This window comes from Coffea arabica, chromosome 10e (assembly GCF_036785885.1).
Source record: "Coffea arabica cultivar ET-39 chromosome 10e, Coffea Arabica ET-39 HiFi, whole genome shotgun sequence".
NCBI lineage: Eukaryota > Viridiplantae > Streptophyta > Magnoliopsida > Gentianales > Rubiaceae > Coffea > Coffea arabica.
The window spans coordinates 12,426,474-12,449,342 of NC_092328.1; the positions used below are offsets into that span (position 1 = coordinate 12,426,474).

At 42.3% G+C, this 22,869-nt stretch overlaps 1 protein-coding gene across 1 annotated transcript; it reads right to left on the minus strand.

The window, feature by feature from the left end:
- Positions 1-1,879: 1,879 nt before the first annotated feature.
- LOC140015107 (uncharacterized) lies at positions 1,880-2,332 on the minus strand. The gene has a single exon (XM_072066991.1). It carries the CDS (start codon positions 2,330-2,332, stop codon positions 1,880-1,882), a length of 453 nt encoding a protein of 150 aa, XP_071923092.1.
- Positions 2,333-22,869: the final 20,537 nt, after the last annotated feature.

The following is a 22,869-nucleotide window of genomic DNA, read 5'->3' on the forward strand; positions in this document are numbered from 1 at the left end:
AGTTGTCTTCATGAAAGTTGTAGCCCTTTGTCTTAGCTTCGAAAGCTATAAAGTTCACACCAATCCAATAAACGTAACTCTAGTTGTGACCAAAATGTGATAAGATGTCGAATCTGCCATTTAGTCTTTTGCCTTCAAAACTTGATTTCCGATTGGATTATTATACTTGTGTTGTATTTGGATGATTTTGAGCCTATTGAACGGCTATTGTGATGAGATTATTTGTATGTGTTTTGGGGCTGAATTAAGAAAAACAATGAAGTAATAAATGGCTGAAAAATAGGTAAACACAAAGGGCGTGCTGCCAAATTTTCACTCAAAAGTTAGGTAGATATACTCACGACTTGAGTAAGGGTTTGAGGACGAATCGAACTTGAATCGTCTAGGGTATTCAAGTCTTGTTTCATAGAGGTCTATAAGTTAGTATTCGGCCGAAACTTGTACCATTGGAAAAATGAAATTTACGACTAATAGAAATACATTTTCTCCATTTCTTCGACTCAAATGGTATTTCAAAGTATAATTGTTTCAAAGTTACAAAGTTTTAAGAGCGAGCATGAATTTTTCGAAATTTGATAAGTATCTTGAATACTATTTAAACGAGTTGCATTTACTTGATTTTCTTGAAGCGAAACTCCTATGTTTCGAAGTCTAGAGAGTTTTACATTCGCAAATGATATTTTATCGCAGATTTGGACGCCAACCAAGGAGTTGGACCTGAACGTGACTTTTGAGAGGCACTAGACCTTTGGTAAGTGCTTCCAAATACCTGATTGAACTGGACCCTTGTTTTCAATACTTGACCAATGTGATTTAATGATATGTAATTTGTTTAATCGGGCAAGAGTGTATTTTATCGCACTTGTCATAATATGATATATATTTGTTTATTGTTCCAATGGATTTGATATATTTGTGTATAAGGTGCGCACTTCCTGGAATTCCAGAAACCCTGTGGTGAGTTACTCGAGTCGAGCCGGCAAGGGCTTGGTCGATTGGGTAACAAACCCTGGGTCTTTTGTTTTATCAAGTGGAGTGATATCTTCTGGACTAATCGGTATATTCGAGTATTATCACCAGTGTTTATTGAGGATTTTGGGCCCAGTAGGGGGTTTGGATGGTGAACAGAAAGTAGTTTAAGTGGTGCTCTACTGGATTGGTTACTTACTTGAAAGTTGACGGAGTGTCAACTATTATTATTATTTTATTTTTTTTGGCAAAACCCCATCCTAGGGGTGGGGATGCCAGCCCCTAATTTATTTGGATAAAAGTGGTGGGGAGTTATAGATAATGAAAGAGTGTAAGTTCAAAGAGCCGACACTAGGAGGCTAGCCCCATACACTTCGGCATCGTGGAAAGGGAAACTCCCTGCTATCTAAGAGGACCGCCGACCTGACAGACCTCGAAAGTTGAGAATATGAAGTGCAGTACAGCTCCGACCGCAATCCTGCCAGCTTATCTGCCGCCGAGATTGCCTCTCGTACCACGTGTGAAATGGAGGCCGATAGTGAATCCAATAGGCTTCTTATTCTCCTTAGTGTAGTGCAGAGTGGCCACTTGGCAACACCACTCGAATGCAGCATGCGAACCAGGCTCTCCGAATCGACCTCCACCAATAAAGGCCCTGTCACCACCCCAGCACAGAAACGAAGTCCGTGCAGCAATGCCAAGCCTTCTGCCTCTAACACAACCAGCTTTCCAAGCTCCTTATGAAAAGCAAAAATTAAACACCCGTCAGAGTCCCGTAGTAAGCCACCTCCGTACGCCTGGTCAAGGACGACGCTGGCGTCAGTGTTCAACTTGACGCTGACCTTGGTGGCCGTTTCCAGGAGACCACAACTACCTCTCTTCTCTGTGCCACTTGGGTTCCCAGCCGAGCTCATTTGTCCTCGTAATCACCACGAAAGTGACATCTCAAGAGCTTTTTTGCCACCCCTAGCTGTTCCTCAAAATCGTCAATCATTGCGACAACCCCGCCAGCTCCAAAACAGGCTCCGTCAAACCTGGCGCTGTTCCTAGATTGCCATAAAAACCAAAGTATTAGTACCGGGACTACTGTCCTAATGTGCCCCCTCGATGATGGGGAAGCCGAGCTAAACCATAACAACACCCTTGCAGACAACGAGGAGGGTTGGGCCTTCAGGATGCCAAATCTCCTTTGGAAAAACCCCCAGACAGCCATCGCTACCGGCCCCGTAGCGAAAAGATGGCCCACAGTTTCCACATGCGATAGGCAACATGAGTACCGTGATGCTAGCGATATCCCCCTTCGTTTCAAATTGATGTCCACTGGCACCAAGTTACGCAGTACCTTCCACACAAAGAAGGACATCTTAAGCGGCACAACATTGCTCCAAAGGAGGTCATCCACCAGCGACGGAGCCCGTCTCTAGCGGATAAGGTCCCAAGCCGATGCAGTTGAAAATTTGCCCGAGGGTGAACACGCCCAGATCATGCAATCCCTTTGCTCAAGGTGTAGAATAACGTCCTGTACTTGCTGGATCAAGTGGTCAGGTAGCCAGTTCCTTAAGTGATTGATTCTCCAGCCCCGCCACCATAGAATTCTACTAGAAGCATGTGGGGCGGGTCACTAATGGAGAGAAGCTCTGCCAGTGGGGAGTCCCCGAGCCACCAATCATACCAAAAGTCCACAAAGCCTTTGCCGACGCACCACCTAATGTTGCGCTCGACAACGCTTCTGACTCTCTCCAGCCGTCTCCATAAAGAGGAAGGCTTAGCAGCCTGGGCCTGGAGAGGATGACAGCCCTTGATGTACTTGGAGTACATGAATTCCGCCCAGGCCGAGTCAGCTTTCTGTAAGCGCTACCATAATTTACAAGCGAAAGCCGTGCACATGTCTTCAAACGAACGGAAACCCAACCCGCCTTCTTCCGCTGGATAGCAGACTTTCTCCCAAGACATCCAATGTATGCCCGTGGCCCTAGCATCTTTATCCCATAAGAAGCTGTTACAAATCCTACTCAACTTGGTCAAAATTGCTCTCGGCGGTTCCAGCACCTGCAGAAGATACATAAGCATGGAAGTAAGAACATGACTCAATGTATAAGTTTGCCCCCAGATGAAAGAAGCCTCGAGCTCCAATGGCACAGCCGGTCTCGCATCCGTGACACAATAGCGTCGAACAAGATGCATCTCTCCCTGCCTCCCGAGATAGGAGTCCCTAGGTAAGTGAAAGGAAGGTATTACTACTGAAAATGCAACTTTGAGGCCACCATGTCCTGCTGCTCGCCAGTTGCCCGGGTGGCCATGATAAAAGCACTTTTGCTGTCGTTAACTTTCTGCCCTGAATATGCCTGGTAGGACTCCAGAAATTCCTTCAAAGCATCTAAACCGCCCTCCGAGCAACGGGTGAATATTAGTATATCATCTGCGAAGGCAAGGTAAGGAACTCGCGATCCCGAAGAGACGTAGAACCGACTCTTATCCTGGCAGAATAAGTGATACAGGCCCCTACCTAGAAATTTCGCGACCAGCACAAACAGAGCAGGGGAGAGGGGATCACCCTGACGAACTCCTCTCGTTGACTTGAAGAAGCCCGCTGGGGTTGCATTGACCAAAACCGAGAACCAGTTATTCAACAGAGTTCTGAATATCAAGTCCACCACCCGTTCATGGAAACCAAAACGACGAAGCATAAAAATGATAAAGCTCCAGTCGACCCTGTCATAAGCCTTCTCCATGTCCAATTTCAGCATTAAGTTTGGGCACTTCACTCTCCTATCGAGATCCAAGACTAGTTCCTGCGCGAGGAGGATGTTGTCAGCGATGCTCCTACCAGGGACAAACCCCGAGTGCCAGGGCGATACTAGTTTAGGGAGTAAGCGGTTGAGCCTGTTCATTAAAACTTTTGAGATGATCTTCGAACTTAAATTACACAAGTTGATGGGCCTGAATTCCTGCCATTTAGATGCCTCGGCCACCTTTGGAATTAGGACTATCAGTGAACTAGAGAAACCCTTAGGTTGGGGGCCCCTTTAAAGAACTCCTGAACCGCTTCGAGCAATTCCTTGTGAGCTATCGCCCAACACTCTTGATAGAAAGCTGCTCCAAACCCGTCCGGTCCCGGGGCACTGTCCCTTGCCATGGTGGAGACCGCCTCTTGTAGTTCAGCCAGCGACGGCAATCGCTGAAAGTCATCGTTATCTTCTGGAGTCAAAGATGGCAACGAAAATTCCATGATTGGGGTGGCCCTGCCCTCACGCTCCGATGTAAACAACTGCTCGAAGAAGCAGGCCGCCGAGCCCCTAATAGCCTCCTCATCCTCCACCCACCGTCCTGCATCATCCTTAATCCGCGAGATGAAATTAATGCTCCGCCGCTGCTTAACAACCGAATGGAAGAATTTGGTGTTTGCATCCCCCTGCTGAAGCCATTTAACGCCCGATTTTGCTTCCAATACTCGCATTCTATGGACAGTGCCTGCGCATGTTTTGCCAGAGCCTCCCCTAACCGTACTCGGGACGAGTCATCCCGGGCCGCATCGTACTCCGCCTAGCGAACCCGTAGCATCTCTTCCGCTTCGAGCACTGCTCGGAAGATATTGCCAAAGGACCGTCTGTTCCATTCACGAAGGCGGCTTTTGACGTTCAATAGGCGCTGGTGAAAACCCACCATGCTAACAGGGACTTGTCAAGCTTCATTTACAACGTCTCTGAAGCTCAGGTGTTTAGTCCAAACGTTTAAAAAGCGAAACGCTGAGCTCCTCCCTCTGCTCCCGCCGCATTTTATTAGAAGCGGAGCATGGTCTGATCTACCGCGGACCAAGTGAGATACCTTGGTGACTTCAAATACCTCCATCCAACCCTCATTTGCCATTGCCCTGTCAAGCCGCTGCCATACTCTGCCATTCGTCCAAGTGAAAGCTGGCCCGTCGAAGGCGACCTCCGAGAGACCACAATCAGTTATGGCTTCATTAAACTCCTCCATATTACGATCATTTGGAGGGGCGCCACCAGATTGTTCGTTAATATTGGAGATCACATTAAAGTCTCCCGCGATTAGCCAAGGGCCTGAAAAACGATCTTTAACCTCCTTCATTGCCTGCCACAGAACCCTCCTACCCACCCTCGTACACTTGGCATAGGTTGCCGAGAATTGCAAAGTAAAACCAACCCATGAGATCACCATGTGAACCAACTGATCCCCCAGCTCATAGGGAACTAAAGACAAGTCATCACTCCAAAATACCCAAAGTTTACTGTCAAGAAACGATTGAGAGTTGGAAAAATGCATGCGGCGACACAGAGATGGTAATAAATCTGTGCTTGCTATGGGCTCCAACAGAATCAATACCCGAATGCCATTTTGCGAACATAACTTATAAAGAAAGCGTTGCGAGTCAGCCCTAGTGACACCCCGTATATTTCACACAAGAAAATTAATGAAATTAATCATGAGGTAGTAAAGAGGACTTAACTTGAGAGAGAAACTGGTGAAGTTTCTTGTTATAATTGGTCGGGCGTCCAGATTTTTTTGCAAGTCTACTGAGCAGTTCAACGTCCTTCGCGTCAAAAACCGCACGATGAGGTAAATGTGGGTCGATCATCTTTTCAAGTTTCAGCTGGTCCGGAAAACCGTGCATGAGTTGCTGAGGATCCTCTAACGAGATCTTGGCCACCTTCAACCAGACCGCCGACTTGCACCTGCGTAGTGGGGTGCGTTTCTTGGTGATGACGGTGGCGAGGGGGGTACTGATTGAGCCTGCGTAATCTTTACCCCTGGCTGCTCTTCCCCCAAGTCCCCCAGAGCCGCAAACGAGTTGGAGAGTGTGAGGTTCGTGGCTACTAACGCCCGGCAGGCCTTTGGTGTCCGAGCATATCCTCCGCTCTCCTCCTGCAGAGGCGTGTTGTCCTCCGCACTGCAATGCACCTCACCCAAAAGGTTGGCCGCAACACCGTGGGCCTGCTGCCGCACTCCGACCTCTGGGTCTGGGTGCGGAAGCGCCCCTTGGCGCTGCTGGTCATGTACAGAGTTATCAGGTAGTTCCTTGATTAATCCCTCTACGTTCTTCTGATCCTGCTGGGGCCGTGACGGTGCCGCGAGCGCATGGGAAGGGCCATCTGCTGGCCCTCCCCCCTCTGGGTCCAAAGAGTTTATCACCTGGTCCTGCTGCATCACCGGTTCTGCCACGGTGCTTTGCTGTTCAACACCGTGAATCGCCTTGCCCTTATCAGATTGCGTCTTGGGGATGTAGACCTGGCTAGAGGTAGCACTCTTTTCTAACTTTCGGGGCGGCTTTAAAGATGGGTTCTTTGAGTAGCAGTCAGTTTTGATCAAGCTCTGGTGATGCAATGGGAATTTGGCTCCTGAGAGCCATCCGTATCCTTATACTTTGGAATGATTAGTACTTATCGTGTTATTGTTTGATTTTAAAAGAAAAACTTTACACTCGCTCTTTTTGAGATTTGCTACTTGAAGTGTTATTGCTCACTTTTATGAACTTTTCATGCTAATTATTTTGCTACATTGAAACTTGTACTTATAAACAATGGTCGATTTGCTATTTGGAATCTTACTGGGCTTTTAGCTCATTCCACGTCATTTGTTTTCCTTACAGGGGGTACGAGCGAGGCGTGGGACTGGTACAGACTAGCGTTGTCTAGTTTTTGAATTTTGTAATTGTACTTACACTAGTCGCTTGATTAGGGTTGAGTGTATTTAGAACTCCAATCTTTTGATGTATTTGAGATTGTATGGATGGTTGAGATAGAAATGAATGTATTTGTATGTCCCAAACTTGGGAACTGTTATTTCGTTTATTATTGAGGTTGCACCCTATTTTATTTGATGTGAGTGAGTGAGTCCTGGCCAGAGTTGGGCAGGCGACTCACTAAACCCTAGGGTACGCCCTAGGGGGAGGTGGGGCCGTCACAGATGATGTCTTTCTCCAAACTAGAACTAACTTCCAAGTAGTATGTGAGTTGGGTGAAGATTTGTGAGGAAAATGGAAGCAAAAATAGTGCAAGATGAAGAGAGTTTTCTTCTCTTCTTTTCCTTTGCTGTTTGGCCGACCAAGAGAGGGGAGAGAGAGAAGGGTTTGTGTTGTGAATCTTCCCTTGGAAGATTGGAGGGAAAAAGGCGCAAAAAGGTGTCCAAGGTCAACTTTGAATAGCGCGCGAATAGTGTCCCGTACTACCACTTTTCTTTCTTGTTTGTTTCACTTGTGTACTAATCCTCAAATGTAATTCCTTTAACACTATAATTATTCACTCTTAGTAGTCTAATATTAATTATTCAAATCTCCAATTAGTCGTACCGGCGCGACTTTCGAAAAACTATTGACGCGCGCACGGTAAAAGTTTAATTTGAACTCATTCACATCCAATCGCTCAATTAACTTTTTTTAGTCTACTATTGATCATTCTTAATTCTCCAAGGTTATTGTATTCTCGGACCGAACATAGCTTCAAAAAACGTGTACTCATTATTTCTCGTTAAACGAGCCATACAAAAATTAAATTTGCTAACGAAACGTTTTAAAATTATAAAAGGTACATTTTTGCATACAAATGGACTTGAAACGAATGAAATTAATTATTTGGAGTAAACGGGTGATTAAATAATTAAATAAGCCAGTAAAAAAATTAAGAAAAAATTCGGGTCCTCACAACCTTCCCTCCTTAAAAGAATTTCGTCGTCGAAATTCATATTTTGATCTAGGAACAAACTCTGGATATTTCTTCTGGATCTCCTCTTCTACATCTTAAGTCACTTACCCCCATTTCATGATTTCTCCATAAGACCTTCACTAGTGGATTTGCTTGTGTTTTAACTCCTTCACTTTTAGATCAGAAATCTTTACCTCCCAGCAAGTCCTATTTCTCCCACTCAAAACTCACACTTATTGACCTTAACAAAAGTTGGTGCTCTCTCGAAATTTTCAAAACTATTCTCAGGTGCCGTTCATGATCTTATCACAGGTCTAAAGGTGTGGAACAATAATTAAATATATATATAAGCCGTAAAATTAATTAAAGTAAAGTAGATTTTTCATATATTATAAAAGATCGTAATAGTTTTATCGAGGTAGAGTAATTTCATCAAATCATTCCAAAAGAAAGGGGAAACAACAAAATCATAGCGAAACGTGCTAAGTCGTAATATACAAAACAACAAAAGGAAGTCATCCCCTATACGACATTACAACTTCTAAAAGTACCAGTCTAAGTTAGGGTAAAACTACAATCCCGATCTGTCGAGTGGGGTCAGATCCATCCCTACTCATAGAGTTTCCACTACTTGGATCCCTCTTACAATCATTAGCATTAATCACTCCTTCTGGCACTCAACTGATTTGCAGTGGACCTAGCAGGTTGTTGAGAATTTTCTCCTCCCTTAGAAGTTTTAGGACAATTCGAAAACTTATACTCGGTACTACCGCACCTTAGACATTTTTCTTGTTTTCTCCAGTACTCGACTTCGGTGTGGTTAATCTTGCCATAGTATCCACAAATTACGTGAGGAGTCACGACTTGACCAATTTGAGAATTTCCCTTTTGTTGATTTCGCCTACCCTGATTTTCTTTTGGCGGGGCTTCGCTTGATGAAGTTTCTCCGAGTTTTTTAGACATCTTCACTGTGACAGCCCCACCTTCCCCTAAGGCGAACCAAAGGGTTCGGCGGACCGCCTGCCCAACTCTCACCGGGACTACGGATCTGGAACGAGCATAAACCCTACCAACCGCTCAAAAGAACTTCGAGAAGATAACATTCACTATCCGAAACCCAAACATGCACAACTACTTTAGATAACCCTAGAAAAGAACATTTCCAAACCAAATCAACTTAGAAACATGGTTAAACACTTTTAGATACACATGGTTGCAAATTTACAATTCAAAAGGGAAATTTTTGGTTAAAATACATTTAAAGTTTTCCAACCATTGAGGAGCTATTCAAAAAGAATACTAAAACTAGCTCAACTCATGCTTCAAACATCATAGTCTTCACAAGGTGATTTCCTGTAAGGAAAACAAGGATAACGAAACGGGGTGAGCTAGAAGCTCAGTGAGATACCAAAAATATAACAGTAGCAATCATGAGAAAATATTTATAGGACACATATCCGCATCAAGTAAAAGAAATGAACGAACATCACAATTTCAAGGATACAGGTGGCTCTCAGGAGCCAAATCCCCGTGGCAATACTTGATCCAGCCTTGTTGACCCTCCGTCAACGTTCAAATAAAGGAACCAATCCAGTAGATCACCACTTTAACGCCAAAATCCCGTTCACCAAACATACCCCTTACCGGGCCCGAACGCCAAATAGGAACAGGAATGGTAATACTCGAGTATACCGGAATCAAGAGTCTCAATACCCAAAGATTCCCCCAGGAACAGGCACCCATGGATTGTCAATTATCTCGACCAAGCCCTCGCTGGCTCGATTTAATTAACTCCCCATGAGGTTGAACTCAGGTTTAACAGGAAGGTCGTTGGATACTCTTCCAAACGACATCATAACAAGTGCAAGTAACAAGTTCAAGTACATGACAAGTACAAGTAATAGATTCCAGTTTGTTCAGTACAGGCAAGAGAACGAGTGTCATAAAGTACACCCTCGTCTCATACAAGATAAACAGTCAGGAAGACATTCAACGAGCAATTTGCAAGTACAGGAAACTAGTTTAGCAATAATTCAGGGGAGTGGTACACTCACCAGTTCAAATAAGGATAATTTCAAAAGTTTCCTTCCCAAGTGTGGCTTCAATCGACGGCACCTCCTAGAACAATCAAGGCAAACACTTAAGACTCGACTCCAAGACCTAGTATGGAATTCGCAAGTGAGACTCGGTTACGAGCCATATGCCTAGTCAAAAGAGCCATTAATGCAAAGCAAAGAGGTGACCTCGGAGTGAAAAGGTAACAATTAGTCTTAAAGGCATGAACAACCTCAAAGCCCTACCTACAATTACTGACCAACTCCAAATTTGAAGTAGAAAATGAAAGTAAAATCGATACTAGGAAAACAGGATTTTCCAGTTTCGCGCAACCCTATATGAAAAATCATATCTCAAGTTTTGTAAGTTCAAAATTAGTAAAAGTTATACCATTGGAAAATACATTTAAAGGGCTATAACTTTCCAGAAAACACCATTGTAAGATTCAAAACACAAGGCAGTCAAATTCGAGCCTTAAGTTGCTGCTTCAACCAGTAAAAGACAGAACAGGTACAATATTTCAGTCAATTTTGAAGAATCACCATAGATTGCACAGACAGAAACAGGGTCTGAAATTTACACGGTTCATAGCCCTATGAATCTAGTTTAAAATGCAACAAACGGAACTCAATTCTAACATTTCTACATCAAGATATAGCAAATCTCCCGAGACTGCGCAGAAGCTCCCGCGAAAATTTTGACAGCACATCCCCTAATCTTCTTTACCTTTCCAACCAAACCTCAACACCCAATCACAAACTATTAAACACTTTTAATTAGAGCCACAATACCCTTCAAAACAACCAAATGGTAGCTCAACAAAGAAACCCTAGAAAAACCCCAATTATAAACCCTAGAACCAAAAGATAGTTTTGACGTCATTAAGCGGAATGGACATAACTAGAGCTACACTTATCAGATTGGGGTGCAATTTACACTGTTTCGAAGCTAAGACAGAGAGCTATAACTTTCATGAAAACCACTCAGTCCAGTTCTCACCCTAACTAGGTCAAATTTACCAAAACAACTCCAGATTTTCCCAATTCGAAGTTTACTGTGGCAGTCCTGATTCATTCAGTCATATCTCAGCATATACAACTCCAATTCAAGTGATTCCAAAGCCAATTGCAAGCTAAGATACAAGGATTTAAGTCTTAAGAAGATATCGACAACCAAATCAGTAGTATTCCTGGTCACAACAACCAATTACAGAATCTGATTAGCATGTTCAGATAGAAACAGGGCAGCAGGGGTATTTCAGTCTTTTTACAGGTTACGTTGTTTCGATTAAGCTGAAATTTTTTAGGAAACTACAAAACGTCATTCTCTACAACTTTCATGTTTTAACCTAAGGTTAATTCGACCTCTAACTATGGGTAATAGGACCGGCCAGAAGGGGAAAAATGGAAACCCTAATCTGAAAATTTTTGCTTCAAGTCAGAAATTTTCCACTAATCATTACAATTATCATACCAAAGCTTCATTCTAACCCATACTAGACCATCATCCATGGCCACACAATATTAATCATATGAAAACAGAAAATCATGAATAAATATGAAAATTCACCAATTTCCACCACAAGGCATGAAACAACACCTAAAACCATCGATTTAACTCTCATAAGCCATCAATTGAACATTAACAAGATTAAAGGAAAGGTTCCTTGGTCACTTACCTTGCAAAACCAAGAAAAGAAGCAACTTGGTACCTTAGCCTTCCAAACCACTTCACAACCAACCTTAATACCACTAAACTAAGAGGTTTTATGGAGTAATTTAAAGATTAACCGGTTGGAATGAAAGATTGAGCAAGATTGAGTAGAAGAAATTTGATAGCTTTTCTTTCTTTTGCTCTCCAAGAAATTCGGCCAAGAGAGGGAAAAATAAGAGGATTTTTGGCCAATTTTTGGTATTTATTTGGTAAAGGTGATAAGATGGTCTTATGGTCAAAATGTAAGAAGTAATCAACAAGTGACACTTGTCACTTCAATTAATACATGGTTATCCTTTTGTCTCTCCACTCTCATCCATATAACAACCTTTAATTATCTCTTAGCACCTGGTAAAATAAACCCGGTATCCAAAACTTAACCTAACTGGCCAAATTTTTCTGAACTTTCCGCACTAGCAGGTCCCACGTCCGGTATATGCTCTTAATTTCTCAAAAACCAACCGATACTAGAAAAATCATTTAAAAACTATATTTACTCATAAAAATTATTTAGAAAATTTTTCTAATAAAGAAAATGCATAAAAGGCGTACAATTAAATAACATAAAGCCTAGAAAATCAAAAAATTTACGGGTTCTCACATTCACTCCTCCAACCCCTTTTCCCATTTTAAGGGGTTGAGTAGATCTCTCTGACTGTTCAGGGGTATCGCTTGCTTTACCCCTCTTTCTAACATGAAAGGCCTTAGATTGAGATTTAGCATTCTCTACCCTCTGTGCCTTATCCAAGGCATCCGTAAAAGTGGTGATCTGGGCGGTTGCTAAAAATTCTTGGATTTCTACGTTTAATCCTTGAATAAATCTCCTTATCCTTTTGCGCTCCGTGATCACTAACTCAGGGGCAAATTTCGAAAGTTTAGTGAACCGCTCCTCATATTCGGCCACATTTAGTAATCCTTGTTTCAACTTAATAAAGTCGTCCTCCCTCTTTTCTTGTATAATTGGCGGGAGGAACTTGACATTAAACTCCCTCTCAAAGTTTACTCAAGTCCAAGGGGTTTGTTCTCTTTCCCACTTCGCTCTTACAACATTCCACCACGAGCGTGCCGCTCCCTCAAACTGAAAAATGGTAAAATTCACTTGCCTTTTCTCGGTATAATCTAAAGCAGCAAAAATCTCAATCATCCTATCAATCAAATTTTCCGCTATCTCGGGATCAGACCCTCCATGAAACCTAGGTGGAGCGAAGTTCAAGAATCGATCTAGGGTTCTATCCTCGCCCCTCTCTTGATTCCTAGGCTGGTTAACTGGTTCTGGGTCTTAGCGCTCAACTAAGTGCTCGAAAACATCAGTTATGCGGTTAAGGGCCGTAGACACTTGGTCATTCCCTTCATTCCTAGGGTTTTGGTTTGGTCCAGTCGCGGATTTCTCACCTCTCTCGAGAGTGCGGGATTGCCGAAACCCACGCCCACGCCCCGTCCACTTCCTCGCCGATCCTTTTAGCAGGATTCTAAACGCATAATAAAAGAGGAAATATAAGCATATAAATTAAAAAACATGTACACATTGCAAGAATACTTTAAATCAAAGTATAGATATTTACATAAACTAGAAGTCATGTCACATGTCAAGGTGCATACAACGAGTTAATAGTATCAAATACAGGATATAGGCAAGTAAGTGCCACAAAATATAGGAGTATATGCAGGCAAAATACAAAAGACCTCACGGCGTGCACCACCCCTACTATCCTAGGCAGGATCAAAAGAAGGAGAACCATAAACCTAGTTAGGGAAAGAACTAGAAGAATCCATGATACCAAGCCACATCATTCGATTGACTATAAAATCCAAATTCCATTCAAAAGCCCAAACTACTTTCTAAATCCTTAGGCTAAAACTTCCAATGAATACAAGTTTTTCCTCCCTAAATTCAGAGTGAAAGTTCCTATACAGGTTAGAGTAATAAGTCAAACCAAAAGAAATGCAAAAGATGTTTCATTTTCAAGCTCAAAATGGGGTCCACAAGACATTAAATCATAGATGTATAAGGATTTAATTCCAACAAAATAAAATATTAGCATTCAACATCACTCTAATTAGACACAAACACTTCAATATTACTCGCTAAAACATCAAGCACCAAGGTCACATTGCACTTAATATACAATCAAATCCCACAGTCCGACATCCTAAACTTTTAGCCTAAGATATAATACAAAGATCTGAAACCTAAACTCTAATACCAACTGTGACGCCCCCACTTCTCCCAAGAGCGAACACAAGGGTATCGGCAGGACGCCCGCCAAACTCCCGCCAGGACTTGATACAATTTCAATTCAAAGTTAAGGATAAATAACCGACTAATAAAAGTCAGAGTGAAGAAACGTCGCTTCCTTAATAACCTTTAAATTTTACATCACAAGTTACCAAAAGTATATCAACATTTCCCAAAATATACAACCTCGAAAAACTGTCTAAACAATTACATTCAGAACCCTAATGAAAAGTCCATCAAGTTGGCTTCTCCAATTCTTTTCATTTCGACTCCTGTTAAGGAAAACAAAATTAATGGGATGAGCTAACGCTCAGTGAGGCCAAGAAAAATATGCAAACACATAGTCAAGTAGCAATAGCACTTATGCGAGAAATAAAGTTATAACATTCAATCAATTCACAATTTAAAATAGACATACTCAATAAGGATACGGGAGCTCTCGCAGGCTCGAGTTACACGGTTGGGCAATAGGTCGGAGTGCCCCCCAGAAGTATAAGTGATCGATGAGACATCACTCCAATTGACTTAGAATTGTTTATAGTTTTAAGTCGACATGAGAGGTACCTCCTACCCGAATTGGTGTAGTACATGCTATCACTTAGAGAACCGATTATAGCACTGAGACGATATGAGAGGTACCTCCCACCCGAACAGGGTGTGGTACATACATCTGCTCAGAGTTCACAAGTTAAACATATTAATATACAATTACCAATCATTGTTTATGGTTCTGAGTCGACATGAGAGGTACCTCCCACCCGAATTGGTGTGGTACATGCTACTGCTCAGAGAACCAATTATAGCGTTGAGACGATATGAGAGGTACCTCCCACCCGAATTGGTGTGGTACATGCTATCGCTCAGAGAACCGCTTATAGCACTGAGATGGTATGAGAGGCACCTCCCACCCGAACAGGGTGTGGTACATGCATCCACTCAAAACTCACAAGTTAAACATATTCATGTATAATTTTCAAACATATGTATTCATGTAACAAGTATCACGTAATTAAAAGAGAGGGAGGACGATAGCGATAAGGTACACCCTCGTCTCAGCGAGTTTACGCATCATGTATAACACTTGTACAATTAACATTTCAACCACATAAGCATTTAACATGCACTTGACACTCACCACAAGTCAAGGACAAGTTAAGAGTAAAGCGAGTTGTCAGACGAGCTCTTCGGCTTCTTCGTGACCACCTAAGACATGTACAATCATAATTACCTAGGTGCTCAACCAAGGTTACAAAGAAAGACATTTTCTCGCTACTCACTCTCCAAGTCACAAGTTTGAGCTAAATTAAAGAAGTTTTTCTAGCTAAATCGTTAAAATAATGCTCAAGAGAATTCAAAGGTGGTTTTTGATTCAACTCGTGATAAGAAATCTCAAATTCAAAAATAGCACCGTTTTCACTTTTGGCACAAAAATCGAGGAAAAGAAGTAAATGGTTCTCGTTTTTTTCCAAAACTTTAAATCTCATGTCCAAACTTTAGAAGGTAAAGAGTATTCACATTTTTTTCAAGCTAATGAAGTCAAACATATCCAAAACTCCACTCATGTCATAGAAAAAATATCAAAACTAAGGTTCCAAGGTTCAAGTATAAAATAAGGTGTCATTAACCAAGAAAGTGGAACAACCAAGAAAACGCATTAGGAAAGGTTTAACCTTCGGAAACCAAGATTTGAAATGAAGGTTTAAAATTCTAATGGAACCGTGTATTCCATCATGAAATTACACCTAAAACCGTCTAATAATTGCAAAGGATGATGGAAAGTTCTTAAAAGTTCATTTTCTAAGAAATCAAGAATTTCAGTTTTGCGCGACAAACTTGGTAAAAATCAGATCTTGAGTTTCGTATGTCCAAAAATGGAAAAATTTATACCATTGAAAACTAGATCCAAAGTACTAAAAGTTCCTAGAAGATACTTTTAGATGATTCCAAACAGAAAGCATTCATTTTTCAGTTCAAAGTTGCTGATTTAAACAAGCAAGACAGAACCAGTTTTGTTTTTCGGCGATATTTGAAAATTTGGCAAAATTTATAAAAAATGAATCAAGCTTTGAAATTCGTAACACAATAAGAGTTCTAAATAAATTTTCAATCACAATAAACAGAACTAAATTCGGAGTTTTGAACAACAAGATATAACAGTTCAAAGTCGGGTGATTTTCACTACATGAACAGTGAATTTTCAGATTTGAAGAGCCATCTTTGGGGCATTATTTGGGTATCGAAATGGTTTTGAAATTTCACCAAATTTGGTACACTTAAACTTCCATAAGTGGGCTACCTCTATACCAAATTTCACACAAAAAATCACGTGGGAAGGCAGTTAACAAAATGACTAAAGTTCGTGAAATTTTCAAAGCAAAACTGCCAACTCACTCTTTCTTTCATTCCGAAGGTTTTTGTCCAATGAAATCAATCCCAATTCACTCCATTTTTTAAACCAAGGGTCCAAAAACATTTAATAGACATTTGGTGGATAATTGACGTCAAAATTTTTGAAACAAAACATCCCAAAACAAGTTTGACCATTCGGTCAGCAAGAAAGGAAAAACTTTCAGTTTTCCAGCTTTGTTGCACTTTCGAAATCAGACCACATCTCACTCCATACAAGCTCAAATTGGGAATGGTTGGTGGCGTTGTAAACTAGGTTCAAAATGCTACATTTCATTAGAAGGAAACGTTCACAAAATCAGTACACAAGTGAGAGAAAATCAGGCCACAAAATGCAGCTTCTCCATTCCTCTCGGATAGACAGTTACAACAGGACAGTCAACTTTGTCGAATCACTACAGTTGATTCAAAATGAACTAATGGGTGATTTTTATACCGTTAGAAAGCTATGAATGTCTAGTTTTGAATGCTACTATTGGCACTCAATTTTGATTTTTTTACAGAGATATACGTTCGAACAAAGAGGCACTGTCCGAGACCTCTACAACACATTTTCCAGATTTGGTTCTTTTCGACATTTTCGACATTTTCCACATTTGCGACATTTCCCACATTTTCCAGTTTTGAGCAACCAATTGAAACGATCTTTGGTAGACACTTTCTACACATAATATACAACATATATCACTCTATTTCACTGTCAAACAACCATCAAAAGTTTGAAATACAAGCAAGATAGCAACAGGGCAGTTTCGGCCAGCACACCTCTCACAAATTTCTCAACTTTCTCTCCATTTTCCAACCGTAAATCTTTCATATAACGCATTGACAGGTCGTCAGCCTGTGCAATAATAATAATAAAATCCTAACTACCACCAAAAGCAGTCAATAATTAATCCTAGGTACTGGAGCAGGGACTCTAGGTGTGCAATGGGTTACTTGATTCACCCTGTTCCCGAAGAGTTTGCTTAACCCGATATACCAGAATTAATTAATTGACAAAAATTACTAAATAGTAGACAGTGGCAAGTAGGGTCGTCTCCTCAGGGACTGGGGATATCTGTCTCTTTTTAAAGTCCAATTGATAAGGGGGGATTTCACCGGAATGAAACTAAAAATAATTAAATAATTTAATTAAAAATAAATAAATCACTAGCACAAGTAGAGCAGGAATTAAATCAAGAATAAATAAATTCTAGCCAAGGATACAACTACTCAGGCACAGTCCAATCATCCGATCATTGATGCAAGAGAGGTTCACTTAATGTATTAATAGGCTAGTTATAGTCTGACGACCAATTTTTCCTTAAATTATAGATGACCAAGGTACGACCATTAATCACCTCTAACCAGAAAAGTACTCCTAGGTACGACCGTAGGAATTAATTTTCCAATTGCATTAATAACTAGAAAAACCTAGCCCTAACCAATAACACGCTACGAGGGTTATTTAAATTAGATTGCACGTTCCCCTAATGTGTAAACACACCAGTTGCCACTAACATTAATCAATCAAACAATTACGGATTTAATTGACTAAATTGGCACGAGATTAATAAATCACATTGAACATCGGGCCCTTGACATCCAATTAATAAAATAATCCCATGAAAATTCAAGCAGATAACGTGCAAATATTAATAAATAAAGGAACACGTGAAAACTAATTAGATCTCACAGATTTTCGGGACTGCGCCGTCGAGTTGACCCTTGACTAGATGGGAGATTTAGCCACGCCGCATAATTAAATCACCACACGAATTAATGGATTGCAAAGGCATAGCGTTTTCTATTAAGAAGCAAGGAATAAAAGGTGTTTTTCCCGTTGGGGAATTTTGTCGAACACCTGGCGTGTGTCAGAGGCCAGTCAAAAGAAGGAAAAACTAAAACTACACTAAAAGACTAAAAACTAGAGATGTCCCTGCTACTCTCCGTTATCTCTATTTTTAAGCAATAAAAGAAAGATGACTAAAGGCTATCTAGGTGGTCCCCACACATGTGGACAAAACCTTCAAAGTACTTCTTGCCCCAAGTCTCTTTCCGTAGCTTTCTTTTAGGAGCCCAAAGGAGTAGATGCCTTCCACTAGCTTGTGGTCCCCCACCAATTCAAGGACCCAAGAATTGAAGCCCTTAGAAGTCTCCCTATTTTCCATAAAGTCCTTCCTTTTTAGTGGTTTCCTGCTTCATTCCTGAAATTAAGTCCAGATACCAAATATGAGTAAATATCAGAAATTAGCACACTATTTATCAGGGATAAAAGGGGAAATTACTAATAAAAATTACTAACAAACTACACCCTATCAATTCCCCCCACACCTGAATCATGCTTGCCCTCAAGCATGAGGACAATTCAACCCAACAATGGCCAGCTTAAACAATATCATTGCCAGCTGTGCTTGTACCGAAATCAAGATCTAGTGGCTAAGTGTCAAGACATATCCCTCCCGGTTAGCTCCCAAGTTCCTAGACCTGTCCAATTCATGGCTAACTCACCTAGGAAATTCAAATATTAACTAGCAACAGTCAGCAATTCAGTCAACTGACAACCAAAATCTCAACAGTGCGAACCAAGGATCGGCAGGCCAACATGATCATAAACTCACATTTTCCACATCTGATTTTTTCCTTTTCGTTTTCTCTTTTTTTCCTTTTTTTTTTTTTTTTAATAAATTGCACGAATAATGCTTAGTCCCGAGCTATTCAAGTCTTTTGACGTGAACTCTGACATTTTTGGATGAAAGAGCCCAGTTACTCAACTTTTCACAGCTCCAGGACCACTTACTCATAGATATCGCCACTTTTTGACGCGAGAGCCGACACGTGTGGTGAAGACCCCGGTTACTGGGTGGCGACACTAGCGGAGTAAAGCCATACGTTATTCACCAATAACACCAAAATACCAAGTATTTAAAGATCATAGCCTGCGTCATTTCCTAAATATGGAGAACTAAGGTCGACAGGAGACCAATCCACACAACATTGCCAGCAAAATATTTGCATTGCCTAGACAAGTTAGCCATAAATTGCACCAAGTCGTTAAACTCAAAGCATTCATCAAGACAGCGGGCTTTTACTCGCCACTAAAACCCAATTCATAGTATAAACTACCACTAGCAATGGAAAAGTAAGCTGCCAAACATATTCACCAAGACAAAAGTAAGGGACAAACACCTAAAAGGGATAAAGGAACAACGCCTAAAACGGAAAACACAAAACAGAAAACACTGAACTAAAGACATAGGAAAACACCCCAGAAACGGAAATGGGAAATATCGAGCACTCAAACAAAGACCCCCCCACACTTAAATGGCACATTGCCCTCAATGTGATAATATAATAGCAGAGAAAACGGAAGGGGCAACGGTACTTCCCTGACGTCGTCAAGACAAGGGGGGATTGGGCAGAAACTGCGGAGGGAACCCGGCCTGCTGCATAAATGCCGCTAGATTCTGCGCCATATTGTGAATGTTAACGTCCATGTGTTTCTGCCGAATCTCAAGCCGCTCGACTGTGTTGCGTAGGTGGTTCCATTCCTCATCCGTATGGCCGGAATGGGGGGGAATGGAAGAAGAGGGACCGGGGTCGCCGCCCACCGTGGAGGCACCGGCAAAGGATGATCGAGGGGGAGGGCGTAGCGGTCCCGGGGGAACAACCTCCCAACCATTGTCGCCCTCCCGAACTAAGCCCATTTTCTCTAGGCACGGGATATCCAAAGGCTCCATTTGGCAGGCTATATGCAAGTTATGGTTAGAAATATCAAGTACATGCAAATTAATCGCCAAGTGAGTAATGTAAGAACCAAGAATCAAGGGGCATTTCTTTTTAGGCAAAATGGACTTGAATTGAGACGCGAGCCAACACCCAAGATTAACCTTAATATTGTTTTGCATGCACCATATAAAGAAAAATTCTGGCTTAGACAGAATGCCCGAACTATCTCGCCTACCAGAGAAACTGTAAGCCAAAAAACGGTGGATATAGCGAGAGGCCGGGTCTTTCAGATAGGACCCCTTTGATAGACGATGGTCATAGTTATCCCTGTCTACAGACATATCATCCCAAAGAAAGCGATAGCGGGAGAAAAACGGCTGGACATAGTCACATGCACTCTCGGCATACTCCCTAGACTCAGCATAAGCAGGGTCAATGAAACCGAAGGCCAGATTGAAGTCGGTTATGGAATGGTGGAATTCCTGGCCCATTAAACGGAAGCGGATGACATCAGGGGTAGAAACTGTGTAATTAGTGGGAAGGTCAAACTCAAACGTGGCATAAAACTCCCTAACCAACTCGACAAAAGCCGGAAGGTCAGTGATACGAGAATAGGGGCGCCACCCGATCGCTTCAATCAAATCGTGAAAGGGAACGCTAATATTTAGAAGGCCCAAGGTGGCGGGGTCCCGATAACGACAAGGAATGATCCGTCGTTCACAAGCCGCTTCATAGCGCCGCTTGTCGGCTGCCCGGGTGAAGGCCAAATGACCCCCAAAATGTGCAGGGTCAGCGATATGGACGCCTCTTTGTCGCCCAAGACGAGCCCGCCTCCCAGAGGAGGAAGGATCGTGTGAGGGGTCAGAGGCGGGAATGGAATGCTGGGGCGGAGGGGGCTGAGGAGTCCTAGGGGTCCTAGACTTGGAAGAAGATCGAGGCTTCACCATGGTGACCAACAGGCAAACCCAAAACAATCAAGCAGCAATATAAGCGTCACGGGCGCCCCCAATAAGCAAATATAAGCGTCACGGGCGCCCCCAATAAACAAGTATAAGCGTCACGGGCGCCCCCAATAAGCAAATATAAGCAGCAAAGCACCCAAAATTTGACACCAAAGATATGAATCAGACACAGCTGGACCCAAAGAGGGAACCTCTATCACTAACTGGACAGTCAATTACCCAAGACCATTTACCAAATTAGCAATGTAGCCAAGCAATGGGCAATATCAGCAACCACACTACTTGCCAATTAACATGAAGTAGTCCTTGGAGAAACTTGCTATACTAAGATGAAATTGTGAGGTTGCATAGGGTGCTAGCAAAAGGCCAACTCAATCAATATCTATCAGAAACTCTCCCACAAATGGCAGCAATTACCCCCAAATTCTGTCTAAAATTACCCTAGAAATTACCCAAATCAACCCTTTTGTTTACCCCGCAAGAAACCCACACATAAAATCCAATAATTAATGCGAATCGGGGAAGAAATCACAATACCTCCACCTGCTAATTTAAGCAGGTGGTGATGCACTGCAATGGAGGTGCGTAAGGCAGCGGCGGCGCAGCTTCTCTTGGACAGGCCAGTGACGCGCACGAGAGGAAGGCTGGTGGCGTCGGATGGGGCTCTGCGGCGGCGGCGGGCTCGTGGACTCTGGCCGAAGCTGGAGGAGAGCTGGGGTTGCGTGGGTGGTCCGCGCGGTGGAGGAGATCTGGTGGAGGTAGAGAGGCGTGACTGAGGCCACGCGACTGCAGAGGTGAGGCGGGCGCTGGGGTTGTTGGCCGCGAGCTGCTGGTGGAGCTGCGGCGCGCGGGCTGGGTGGCGGCGGTGGTCGCAGGGCGACGCGAGCTTAGAGGTGGCCTGCGAGGAGCGGCGATGGCGAGTTGGTGGTGGAGCAGGCCGTGGGTGGCGGCGAGAGGTTGAGCTGCGCACAATGGAGGGCGGATGGTGTGCGGCGGAAATGGCTAGCGGCGGCGGCTGACCAAGCGAAAGAAAAGAAGGAAAAGGGAAAGCAGGGTAGCGGGGAAGAAGGAAGAAAGAAAGAAGAAGAAGGAAAGAAAAGAAAAGAAGAAAAGAAGAAAAAGAAATTTTTTTCCTTTTTTTTTTTATTATATAAACAATGCTTACGAAAATCCGAAATCGGACATTGTTTATTTTAAATTTTAAATTTTTTTTTTATTTTTTCCCTTTTTTTTATATATTTTTTTTTATAAAGGAATAACAAAAACAAAAAGAATAATAATAATAATAATAACAATAGTAATAAAATTTTTTTAATTTTAATTTTAAAATTTTTTTTTTCATGTTTTAGGTCGTCAAACACCGCGTGGGCATGCCAAGATTGCAATTCATCTACTGACCTCAGGAGGCACCAACACCGCGTGGGCACGCCAAGATTGGTCTTCGTCCTCTGATCTCAGGAGACACCAACGCCGCGTGGGCACGCCAAGATTGCAATTCATCTACTGACCTCAGGGGGCACCAACACCGCGTGGGCACGCCAAGATTTCACTTCCTGATTCAGTGAAGGAAATATTAGTATTGATACTACCCAACGAGTAAATGACCCAATGCAAAAGAAAAACAACTAGAAATACCAAAACAACTAGAAATAACAAAACTAATATTCGGGTTGCCTCCCAAACTAGCGCCTTTCTTTAGTGTCTTTGGCTAGACATAGCCCATAATCTGCTTAAACCAAGCAAATTGGGTCCTCCAAATGCATCATCTCTACCCGCTCAACTGGAACCTCATCATAATATGGCTTGAGGCGATGACCATTCACCACAAATTTCTTCTCCGTCTTTAGACTCTGGATCTCCACTGCACCATAATCAAAGACATTAGTTACAACAAAGGGACCAATCCAACGAGAACGTAGCTTACCTGGAAATAACTTCAATTTGGAGTGATACAGTAGAACTTTTTGTCCACATTCAAACGTCTTCCTAGAGATCTGTTGGTCATGAAAAATCTTGTTTTTCTCCTTATAAATCACAGCATTCTCGTAGGCTTCATTGCGAATCTCCTCCAATTCTTGTAACTGTAGCTTCCTTTGAATTCCGCCCTCTTCGATACCCATGTTGCATTGCTTGACCGCCCAAAATGCTCTATGCTCGA